This window comes from Hippopotamus amphibius, chromosome 1 (genome assembly GCF_030028045.1).
Source record: "Hippopotamus amphibius kiboko isolate mHipAmp2 chromosome 1, mHipAmp2.hap2, whole genome shotgun sequence".
Taxonomy (NCBI): Eukaryota; Metazoa; Chordata; class Mammalia; order Artiodactyla; family Hippopotamidae; genus Hippopotamus; species Hippopotamus amphibius.
In genome coordinates this window covers 6,272,136-6,284,938 of record NC_080186.1, presented here as the reverse complement: position 1 = coordinate 6,284,938, position 12,803 = coordinate 6,272,136, and the positions used below count along the sequence as shown (strand labels likewise).

Below are 12,803 nucleotides of genomic sequence, written 5' to 3'. Positions count from 1 at the left end.
CTAGGATAAAAGTAGAGGATGAGAAAAGAGAGCTCCGGACAGCGCATGAGAAACTCCTCCGTTAGCTGGTCCAGTGCTGGAGGTGGAGGAACAGTTAAGTAGACCCAGGAGATGACCGTGCCAGGAAAGCCAAAGGCAGAAGGCAGGGTGTGTGGTCAGCCCTGTCAGAGGATGCTGAGTGGGCCATTGATAATGAGGTCAGAATCGCTGTGGACTTGATACAGAGAGGAAATTGTGTCAGTAGGAGGTTTTCCTGTGAATATTATACTGTAGTCATGGTCCTTGTCAGTTAGTGGAGAAGTGACACAAGTTAACAACAGATACCAGTAGTGGGATCAGTGAGGGCCATTTTACAGTCAGGGTGGGGAACAGTGCGGGGCTGGACTGTGGGTGGGTCCCCGAGTTGGGCAGCAGAAATGCCTGAGGCACTAAGGGTGAGCAGAGGTTAGGCTGACAGAGGGGAGGGGACGGCTGGAGCACACAGGAATGGTGGAGGTGGGGCTGGAGAGGTGAAGGGTCAGTCAGGGCAGGAAGATCTTTGAAAAGGGATTGTGGGCAGTGAATTGTACTGTACGTGGTGAATTGTATGGTGTGTGAATTATATCTCAATAAAGCTATTTTTAAAAAAGTGGTGGAGGATCAGGTGCTTGGCTGGCTGCGTTGGAGGACGAATTGGAAGGAGGGCAAAAACAAAATTTTATAGTCACAGAGGCCAGTTAGAAGGCACTTGTATTAATCTGTGTGAAAGATGATGATGGCTTGAAATAGGCACTTTCTGTTTTAGTTGGCGCAGTGGATAAATTATAGAGTTATTCAGGAGATGATTGGTAGACCCTGAGAGAGAACAAAATGCCTAGTGTGTGGCTGGGTATTTGACAAATGTAAGCATTTCTTGCTGTGGTGGAATGAGGAAGAATTAATTGGACCTTACTAACTGCATTGGTATGAGAGTCAAGTGTCCTCCAGAATCTGGCTTGAGCAACTGACATGAGCAGAACTCAGGAATTAGGACTCGGGTGGGAGGAGCAAGTTTCCATTAATAAGTGGGTTTTACATGATCCAAGAGGAGAGATTTTAAATTTTTTACTTCATTTGTACTTCAGTTTTTTACGTGATTTATTTCTTAATCATGTAATAGTATTCCCCCTCCTCTCTAGTAGGTAGTAAATTCTCGAGGGTAAGGATGATGTTTGGCTACGTTTATATCTTGCATAGCACAAAAACTGTTGGATATTACTTGCTGTAGTAGATAAGAAGACATGACTGATTTGGGAATATATTATTGGTAATTTTCATTTATAAAGCACTTTGCAATCTATAAGTGCATTTACATGAATGCATATACGTAAATCTCCCAGCAGCTAGTTATCATCTCTCTTTTACAACAGTGAAACTGACTCAGAGAGGTAGAGTGATTTGCCAAAGGCATTAGCCTTGGCAATGCCTAGAACTTGGATCTTGGCTTCTCAGCCCAGTACTCTTGCAATTGTTTCAAGGGCCTAAACCTCCTGGGACTGCTTAAATAGTGACAAGAAATGGTTTCCTTAAATGAGGTTGGGACCCTGCGCGGAACTGATATTTTAGTACTTTATCCAAATCACTTCTGGTAAGTAGCGTAAGATGTTTGTAGGGGGTTGTTGGCTTCATTTAGAAGAGGCAGATGATGTTTATGTAGAGGTTTAAGTAACCTGAGGTAATAAAAAAGTTCTGTATCATTGACTCTGTTGAATGCCTTTGACCCTAATTAGATTGCAATGAAACTAAGCTAGCCTACCAGATTTTATCAATTAAGATAAAATGAAGTGCAATCTGATGAATCTGGAAACTAGTGAGAGGACGATACATTTGTTTTTTTAAAAATCAGTCCTCTTCCTCCTGTCACTTCAGCTGGCCTCTTGTGTGTTGAACGTACCTGAATCACTCCTGCCTCTGGACATTTGCACCCACTTTCCTCTCTGCTGGAATGGTCTCCGTGTTCCCTCTGTACTCACCCTTACTTGGGACAAATCCACCTCAGTGAGGCCTTCTCTGACCTTCAATTAAAACTGTAATCCTCTCATAACTTCTGTGTCCCCATTGGAGTCCCCATGTAAGATCTTTTAATGTAGTATATACGTGTGTGTGTGTGTGTGTGTGTGTGTGTGTGTGTGTGTGTGTGTGTGTCTTTCTCCAGTTCCTGGAACTCAGTTCCGCACGGGCAGGGATGTTGTATGTGGTTCTCTGCTGTTTTCCCCACACCTAGGGCTGCAGCTAGCATACTATACATTGTGGGCATTCATAGACGTTTGTTCAAGGAATAGATGAAGATTGTTTTGAATCTGAAATGTTTTAGATTTGATCATTCCTTTTGTTAATTATTAAAGTATCTTTTGCCGCGTTTCCTGTGTAACTGGGTTGAGTAGTGGATTGACGAAATATTTTCAGTATTTTTGTCTGTCTTACTGGAGAAAAGTACCTTCTGTTTTGGAGGGAGATGTTAAAGTGAATGTGTTTCCTAAAACTGTCTGTGAATTATCAGCAAGGATACATGTAGGAAAGGTTGGCACCTGTGAAGATACAGATTATAACCTGAGCAGCAGATTGGAATCAGATCAGAAGGAGTTCACTTTAGGGAGAGCTGCTTTAGACTCACTGGCAGGTGATCTCTTCTTAGTTCCCCGTCTGTAGTCTGAAAAGTGGGGGTGGTCACTTCTGTCTGGTTCACATCACTGAGTTGTAGACAGAGAGAATCTACTGAGATCATGGCAGGGACCTGCTTTATAAACCCCTTGCTGTTATAAAGAGGCTGTTGTGTTGTCTGCTGTGTAGATCATTTCCAGTGTACTGAAGTGACAGCTACCCTTCTCAGTGCCACCTGGTTCCTCTCTTGGGTCCCTTTCCTCAAATGTTGCATTATTGTTGCATGTTGGTCATTTTATAATGAGGCTCAGAAAAATTATGATTAGTGTGGTAAATGCAGAGGAAAAAAATATCCCCGCTGAGCTATAGTTTAGAGCGAAATGTAAATGGTACTTGGATTGACTTTTGCTTTGGATTATCAATATTCTTAGTTACCTAAAAGTTGGATACATACACACACACACACACACACACACACACACAGAGGATTTCATTTTGTGGATGCTTTCTCTATTGGTTATTGAATTTTTCTTGCTAACTCTCGGCAGAAACAGCTCAAATATTTTTTGTAAATAGAAATACAGTATGATTTTGTAGGGAGTAATGTTGAATGTGCAGTTTGGGCTGACTATATTTTTTCTTTTTCTTAAGTGCTGAAATAATGTCTTTACACAGTTTTCTGGAGCAGTTATCTTGTTAGCCCTGTGGAAGATGAATTTTTTCTTGAACTTATCCAAAGCATGTCTGTCCTGAACTGCATCTGAGAGGCTTTCAGCCTAAGCGTCTTCTTCTTTTTAGACTCCCAGGAGACCTTGGTATGTTTTCAGTGTCAAGGAGGAATGTTTTAACAACTGTGTTAGCTGATTGGTTCCTTTCTTGCATGATTGGCTTTTTCAGGCTTTAAACTTAAGCCTGATGGAGAAGGTAATATGTCTCTGTGTATTTTCAATTGCTAGCAGTAGTGGCCTATAGGGACTTGGGAGTTTATTACTGTCTATTTAGCGGATGACTCATCCAAGCAGAACTTTTGCAGGCACTAGAATAATTTTTCATTTTCTGGAAATATGTTTAGAAAATTGAAATCCTATCTGAAAGTGCATTTCCTGTGTGGAAGGAAGCAATTTAGGTGTGTGCTGCATGCTTCCACCCTTCTGACTTTGCTTATATATTGTTGGTATTATTGCTCCTTCATTGGTCTCTCTCCCAAAGGTGGTTGTTAACGTTTTTTTATTTTCTTGAATGCCTGAGGATATTTGAAATGCTTATGAGGAGGCCTTTTCTGGTATCAAGTTTGAACTAAGAGCTTCGGAGAGAGTATATGATAATTTTTATCATTTTGGCATAACCAAAGAGAATTTTCTTCGCATCTGAGGCATGCAATTACAAACTGACTTGTTTGTTGTTGTCTAAGTAAAGAGGACCAGTCTTTTGTTTGTTTGCATGTGTTGTTTCCTATCTGGCCTTAGTAGCATGATACACAGATGGCTCTCCTGTTGATCGGTTGTCTCCTCTTCTTGTGTTAGAGCATCGAGGGCAGGGACCGTGAGGTGTTCCCTCATGGTGTCTTTAATTCTGAATACCTGGCACATAGATAGTGTTTGAAACAGATTGTTGAACAAATGAGATGAGATATTGGGGAAGATGATAAAAGATTGCAAAAGATAAATTACTGGTTCTTATGACTGTTCCAAAACTGACTTGTAAATAAAATGAACATTTTATTTAAATTTTTTATAAGAATTGTATTGGGTTGGAGCTTGGGGTTCACTCTTCTTAGAAACTTCATTCTTAGAAACTTCAGACTTTCCTTTTGGGGTTTAGTTCTAGAGAGAAGTTTATTAGGGAAACTGTTAACAGTGGAAAATTTGGAAGAATGTATAAACCACCTAATATTCCCTAAAGATGGAAGGTTGTTTTTGGAAGCTGTTATGTTTTGTTAAGACATAATGTATCTTTTGAGAAACCATATTTTTCCTGGAAAAATAACTAGAGTAGTAGACTTAGAAGATGTAAAAAACTGTAATTGAAGGCAGAGAAGTCTTGCTTTGAGGTTGTCACTATTGTTTGCGTCCTCTCATGTTTATTCTTGAGAGGAGCTCTGGAAATTTGGAGAAGTGGCTAGAAAGAGTCTTCAGAAGACAGTGCACTGTGAGGCATCCTGAGACATTTCCCAAGGCTGTCCAAATTACTTTTTTTTTTTTAAGGTGGAAATAATTTTCACTACAGATTCTTCCCCTTTTAAATTAATACTGTGGGTTATGAGCTCCTTTTGTATAATTGTACCTATTATATGTTGTTCACTAGGGGACACTACTTTTTCCTTCAAAAGGAAAAAAACATTTGTATGTAGAAACCATAGTTTACCCTTATTCATTCAGACATTTTTCATTACTGGTGTGATAGAAAATCCCAAACCACATGCTAGCTGAAGCCAAAAACTGTTTGTATTTAAATTTTATATCACTTGTCCTGACTTTTTTCCTGTGGCCAGTGAGAAGTTTTAGTTCTAAAGCATGAGTAAAGAGAGCCATTTAACAAAACATTATTTTAGGAAGGAAATATGAGAAAATGTTAAAGGAAAGTCAATTTTGCTCTCTCTGTTCTCTCCTAGCATTTTTGAAACGTTGGGGTTGTTGGAGTGGTTGGATTTTCCCTGGAATTGAGTGACAAATTCAGAAGACTGAAGCCCAGGCTTACTGTCTACCTTTCACGGAGGCCCAGCCGTGAGAGGACAGAAGAAGGCACGTGGCGAATCATGACAGCTGACAAAGACAAAGACAAAGACAAAGAGAAGGACCGGGACCGAGATCGGGACCGGGAGAGAGAGAAGCGAGACAAGATGAGAGAGAGCGAGAATTCCAGGCCCCGCAGGAGCTGTACCCTGGAAGGAGGAGCCAAAAATTATGCGGAGAGCGATCACAGTGAAGACGAGGACAACGACAACAGTGCCACCACGGAGGAGTCCACGAAGAAGAGCAAAAAGAAGCCCCCGAAAAAAAAGTCTCGTTACGAAAGGACAGACACTGGAGAGATAACATCGTACATCACGGAGGATGACATCGTCTACAGACCGGGAGGTGAGGCGCCTGTGGGTCTTAATAGTGTCTGTGGTAGAGAAACGATGTCAGCATGTGGATACAGGCAGGTGTGGAGCCCAGAAGAGTGGGTGATGGTTTGGGGCCGGAACACTCCCAGTGGTGAACAGCTGCCGGCTTTGGTCAGCTGGGCCTGCTGATCCTTCCCTATGCCTGCCTCGCCTCACCCGCTGTCCCGGCCGGTGCGGCTGTCGTTCTCTCCTTGTCTCCTCCTGCTACTGTTTCTCGCTCCTTACCATCTGCCCAGTTGCTTCCTCTTCCCACTTCCTCCTTGCCTTTTGCCTTCAACACAAATTAGGCTGTGGTGAGACCCTGCAGAATGGAGTACACGGTGGGACAAGTGAACCTTAAAAGTCTTGGGAACAGGACAGTTTACATTAGCTACAGGAGTGACCAGAAGCTAGCAGGTGTTTTTAATGCCTTTGGACCAAGGTTTATTCCTCCTGATGACCTCCTTTTTCAAAGCATTGAGCTTCAGGGTCTCTAATCAATGATAATAGGTGAAGCCAACTAACCTGCTTTCTTTTGCAGGAGAGGTACTATGTTCACTCAGTATATTGAGGTTATTTATAGCAGTTGTTCAGAGAGAGAGGCAGACCCAGCTTTCAGATGAGATGCAGGGGAACAAGTGATTCAGAACCTGTTGAACACCAGCCAAAGCTTCCCTTTTCATTTGATGTATTGTGTGTGGTAAGGTACTTTTCTTGCAGAAGTCAGTAAAACTAGCTAAAATCATTTTGTTTGAATTACAGTGCTGAGGAATGGCATGAATTTCGTGAGATGTAATTAACAGATTTAAAGCCTCCCAGTTTGATGTTTTTCCAGGAGCAGGAGATTAAAGAGATTTTGTCATTAACCTGGTACAGTTGTTTTGCTGGGGAGTACTGTAACTGTGCTCAACTTCACATAAAGTAGCAGATTTTTTCCTCACACAGGAGTCAGTTTTGAATTTCAAAAAATAATATTAGAACTTACATATATAAACTTGTATTCACAACTATAATGTTTTGGTTGATGATTAACAGAAGATGTTTATGTGATGTAAAATTATCAAAGTTGAGGTTTGCGGGAAGTTAGAGCTCTGCTGTAGAGATTTGATAATGTGTAGGTTACAGTGCTGTCAGGATCTTAGATTCAGACTTCGATGTTGGACAGTCAGAGTTTCTCAGCCACTGAAGAACATATGTCACTATAGACTTAGCACAGATGGCTTGCTGTGGACCTGTGTAGTTCTAGATCATGAGAAAGGAACAGAATGTGTTAACTCCTTTAGATAGAGATTACAGGAGGATAACTTCAAAATAAAGAAAGACCTTATTTGTTATTGTTTTTCTGTTGACATGTAGCAGTTCAGTGTGGCGCTGTGCTCTTTTGGATCGTTGTCAGAAGGCCGGCTGCCTTGTGCAGTGCTGGATGCCAGCCTTTCTCAGTAGAATGCACTCTTGTGTCAGTGGGGATGCTTCTTGAAAATATTGTAGTCACAAACATGTGGGAAATGCTGCATGTACTGTCCCTCATGTGAGAGAGTTGTAATTAATGACTCTGAGAAGTCCTGCAGTTAAGGAAACCTCTTTAACGTTAAAAAAAAACAAAACCCCAAAACTTGCCGTGTTTCCCATTTATGGGCCCATGGCATCCTGTTTCTGTTGAATATTTCCCTAAGAAAAACCATTTTTGAGAAAACTAGTTAAAAAAAATTATTTATTTGTTTTATTTTTGGCTGTGTCGGGTCTTCGTTGCTGTGCACGGGATTTCTCTAGTTGTGGAGAGCGGGGGCTACTCTCTGTTGCGGTTTGCGGGCTTGTCATTGTGGTGGCTTCTCTTATTGTGGAGCATAGGCTGTAGGTGCATGGGCTTCAGTACTTGTGGCACGTGGGCTCAGTAGTTGTGGCTTGCAGGCTCTAGAGCACAGGCTCAGTAGCTGTGGCACACGGGCTTATTTACTCTGAGGCATGTGGGATCTTCCCAGACCAGGGAGTGAACCCGTGTCCCCTGCACTGGCAGGCAGATTCTTAACCACTGCACCACCAGGGAAGTCCTGAGAAAACTAGTTTGAGAACTGTTGCACATTCATGTTGCACCTTCTACAGGATGATGGGAAATCCTTCCTGCTTGATGTTGTGAAGACTGTGGAGGGGGGTTGGTGATGGCTTATTTTCAAAACAGTAGGTTCTTGTTTTGGGGAAGAACTGTGTACTTAGGGAGGCAGACATTGTTTCAGTAAATCTGAGGACCTTTGTGAAATGTGAAAAAGTTACAGCCTCTCTGGAAGCTAAATATGCTATAAAGGATCTACAACAACCAAAAATGGCTTGAAAGTTTTCTGTGGCACTCAGAGCATAACCACTTCCTGTGAAGCGCCCCTTGTGCTTGGGTGGGTGACATGTGTGGCCTGGGGTTTGCATCCTGCCAGGCCCATGTATGTCCCTTTGGTAAGGAGACTGTCTTTTTGACCTTCTCAGTGGTTTTGTTTCTTTGGGATTATGCATTTGAAGCTACATGACTTGATTGCTTTCTCCAAATAGCTTCTTTCTCAATGGAGGATTTTAAAATACTGCCTGTTCTTTGGGTCTGCCTACATGGAGGAATCAGAAGCAGGGTATTGTGATTAGATTCGTGGGTGGGACTTGATTTTTTTCTTTCCTTTGTCTCACTTTCTGGTCTTTGCCTTTCTTGGTGCAAAGTACTATAGTAACATCTTCTGTTAGTGATGAAAAACCATTATCCTCACCCAGTCACAGAGATTTTCTATTGTTAGCTGTATCTTTTTTTTTTTTTAAGAACTTTTTTTGAGATACAGTTGACATACAGTAAGCTGCGTATGTTTAAAGTGTACAATTTGATATTTTTTTCTTATTAGTAATGTATATATGGCAGTCCCAGTCTTCCAATTCATCCCACCCCCACTTTCCCTACTTGGTGTCCATATGTTTGTTCTCTACATCTGTGTCTCTATTTCTGCCTTGCAAACTGGTTGATTTGTACCATTTTTCTATATTCCGCATATATGCATTGATATACGATATTTGTTTTTCTCTTTCTGACTCACTTCACTCTGTATGACAGTCTCTAGGTCCATCCATGTCTCTACAGATGTCCAGTTTTGTTCCTTCTTAGAGCTGAGTAATATTTCATTGTATTTTTAGTTTTTGAGTGGTAGATGTTTTGTGCTCATTTCTTTCTTTAGGATGTAAATCACAGACTAATTTTTTTCTTTTTCCTTTTCGGAATTGGTTTTAATACTCAAATTAAGTATAAATTATATTGAGGGGCTTCCCTGGTGGTCCAGTAGCTTAGACTCTGCGCTCCCAATGCAGGGGGCCCGGGTTTGGTCCCTGGTCAGGGAACTAGATCCTGCATGCTGCAACTAAAGATTTGCATGCGGCAGTGAAGATCCCGCATGCTGCCACTAAGACCAGGCAGGCTCAGCCAAATAAATAAATAAATATTAAAAAAGTATACTGATAAATACCTCCCAAACTGTCATTAAAAATGAGCTTAGTAGTGAGTGATACAGTGAGGATAAAAATAGACTGTTATATAACCATACTTCCTTATCCTGGGGGGACAGGCCTATGTTCAGATTGAGAAGAATGAGATTTTATTGAGAAATTGGGTATTTAGGATTTGTGACTAGCTAACATTTAATCTCATGCCTGGTTACAGTCAGTTCTTTTTTTTGTTCCTGCTCCTCATCTCTAGAATTATCTTTATTTTGCCCTGAGAAGGTCAGTATAATGGACTTAGTTACACTGCCCGTGTTACCTCCTGTGTCAGGGTCTTTGCACCTGCTGTTGCCTCAGGTTAATGGACTCCCCCCCACCTTCCGTGCGACGCGCGCGCGCACACACACACACACACACACACACACACACACACACAGTTAACTACTATCCTTTCTTCAGTGCTCCCATTCCAATGCCTTTGCCTCCCTCCCCACCCCACCTTATCCAGATTTCCTTAATAGATACTGTCCCCATTATGTATCTTCTCTTCTAGCACTTATACCAGTAATAATTTTCTATTTGTTTTTGTTACTATTTTAGGATTAAAAGCTGTCTCTCTCCTTCATAAAGGCAGCAACTCTGTTTTTGCTTATCATTGAATTCCTGGAATCTACAACAATAGTATACACAAAGTGTGTATTCCATAGTATTTTTGATGTTGTTGTTTGTTTGGTTTTTGGCCTTGCTGCATGGTTCGCGAGATCTTAGTTCCCCGACCAGGGATTGAACCCGGGCCCACTGCATTGAAAGCACCAAGTCCTAACCACGGGACAGCCAGGGAATTCCCAATATTTGTTGAATAAATAAGTTTATGAAAAAGTTTTTCAAAAGTATATTGACTGATTAATAATGTTAAGGTTAGAATAATGCTTCTGGAAGTCCATCTTGAATCATTTATTTCCCAATGAATCATTTAACAGACTTGTTATAAAACAAAAACCAAAACAAAACCCTTGTTGAGCTCTGTTTATATTTTGCATCTGTGTTTAATCTAACTTCTTTGTTGTCTGTCAGCCGTTACTCTACTTTTGAGGTGACTGTCACGGTAACAAATTGATTTATTACACAGCTGTGTGCAGCCAGATTTCCCCTATGGGCCTCTTTAGCATAGAGTATTGATTTCTAAAGTTTGCTGTGGGTGGCATATAAATTTCTGCTTTTTCTTCCTTTTCCCTAGCTTTATTGAGATATAGTTGACACATGACATTAAGTTTAAGATGTATAACATAGTGATTTTATATATGTATATATTGCAAAATGATTATACCACAATGAGGTTAGTTAATACATCCATCACCACACTTAATTAGAATTTTTTTGGTGTATGTGTGGTGTGAATTTTTAAAATCTATTCTCTTAGCAACTTTCACATGTACACTGTAGTATTCTTAACTGGAATCACCATGCTGTACATTACATCCCCAGAACTTATTCATCTTATAACTGGGAGTTTGTGCCCTTTGACTGCCTTCACCCATTTTCCCTACCCCTGTCCCCCACCTCTCTTTACCTGTGACCACCGCTAGTCCGTTCTCTGTTTCTGAGTTTGGTTTTCTTAGATCCTACATATAAGTGAGATCATACAGTATTTCTCTGTCTGACTTTTTCACTTAGCGTAATGCCCTCGGGGTTCATCCGTGTTGCTGCAAATGGCAGGATTTTCTTCTTAGTGGCTAAATAATGTTCCGTTGTATTATCTATACATTTTCTTTATTCATTCATCCATCAGTGCACGCTTAGGTTGTTTCTGGATCCTGGCTGTTGTAAATAATGCTGCAGTGAACCTAGGGGTGCAGTTATGTCTTCCAGATAGTGATTTTATTTCCTTCAGATATATCCACAGGTGGAATTGCTGGATCATATGGTAGTCATATTTTTAATTTTTGAAGGAACTTCCATGCTGTTTTCCAATTTACATTCCCACCAATAGGATATCCACTGTCTTCAGTTAGATGCCATGATTGCTTTATTCTTGATTAGGTTAGAGTGTCAAAAACTTGAATTCAAATCATTGGGAGATATTTTTTCATTTTGGCAGGTCACTTTTGCTTGCTATTTTGATAAGGAAAAGTGTCCTTTAAAAAGTGCTTATTGAGCTGGTTCTCCATTTCTTGTATTCTGTCATTTCAACTGATAATTTCTGATTCTCCCATTTACCATAGACATATTCATAGAATAACAGAAATCTCCGTCCCATACAAGAGAGGAGGAAAAAAATCCAAGACTTTCAAATTTGTTGTATCTGTATTTCTTCTGCTTTTATGAACAAAGAGTGAAACTGTTCATGAAGATAAATTTTACTTACAAAAGGCTAAGAACTTTTAAGTTTGTGGTTTATGAAATCTTTGGTGAAATAAAAACATTTCCCCCTTTTATTTGCAAATTTTCCTCATTATTGTTTGGAATTGGGGACTTGAACTGATAAAGGACCTAGAAACTAGAATTGATTATCTTATTGCACATTGAGATGTTAATTCCTTTTGATGCAAATGAAATTTCAGCTGGAAAAATCAAAACAAAATTAAACCTGGGGATCTAGTTTAAAACAAAGTCACACACACACATACACACACACACACAGACACCTATGAACTATTGAAGTCAAAAGTAGACTATTAATCAGAGCATAATATTGAGTGGACACAAAAGAGTATAATACTGTATGATTCCTTATATATGAAGTTAAAAAACAGGTAAAGCTACTCTTTGGCATTTTGAAGTCAGCATAGTAGTTACAGTGATGGGCGCTGGTCTGTTCTGTTTTGTGGTGACAGTGTTGGTTACATGGATTTGTTCACTTTGTGAGAATTTATCACGTTTTGCACTTTGCTATATGTTTGTTATACTTCAGTGAAAAATTTATTTAAAAAAGGAAAAGGAAAGTTAAAGTATGAAACTTTAAAAAATGTATAGTTTCCCTTTGGTTCAAGTTCCTATTTAAAGAGGGAAGGAACTTACCAGCATTTTAACAAGTGGTATGTCCTAACATTTAGCTGCTGATTCTTCGCTGAGGGGCTGGTCTCTGACCAGTTAAGAGGCTGAATTTGGTTTCAAAGTCTTGACTTTCTGAATGATTGAGAGCTTATTTACTGCAATCACTCAGACAGACATTCTCTCTCTAAAATAAAGCTGAACAAAACTCTGACATTTGGTGTCAAGGAGATAGATTTTTGGAGAAAATAAAAGCTTATTTGATCTGGAACTTTTTATCCATGTCTTTTATATGTAGGAGAATTTTAGGTAGAAGTAACATGGAAATGAAGGTGTTTTCTTGAGGCATTCTTATTTGGTATGGGTCATATGAGGTTTTCTGATGATTGCAAGAATATATTTTGTGTAACAAGAAACATAAATTCTGGCATAGAGGAACCTTTAGGGGTGATAGTGGTTTGACTTGTGTTACAAGTTTTTTGCACTTAATAAACCTAATATTAACCTGCTTAGCCTTTCAGTGGATCCCTTTTGTTGGTAGGACAAAGCGCAAAATCTTCACATGGCATCCCAGACTGTGATATGACTGCCTGTCTGCACAGTCATCTTGAGATTTTTTTATTTGGGAAGATGCACAGTGAGCAGTGCATGT

At 40.1% G+C, this 12,803-nt stretch overlaps 1 protein-coding gene across 3 annotated transcripts in view; it reads left to right on the top strand.

The window, feature by feature from the left end:
- The window catches only part of RERE (arginine-glutamic acid dipeptide repeats), a 410,456-nt gene that overhangs the window by 139,245 nt on the left and 258,408 nt on the right, over positions 1-12,803 (top strand). For all 3 annotated transcript variants that reach the window (XM_057695312.1, XM_057695296.1, XM_057695303.1), the window contains exon 2: positions 5,231-5,696. In XM_057695312.1, the coding sequence (XP_057551295.1) occupies positions 5,375-5,696 (322 nt within the window). In that variant the 5' untranslated portion in view covers positions 5,231-5,374. The remainder of the gene's footprint in view (positions 1-5,230; positions 5,697-12,803) is intronic.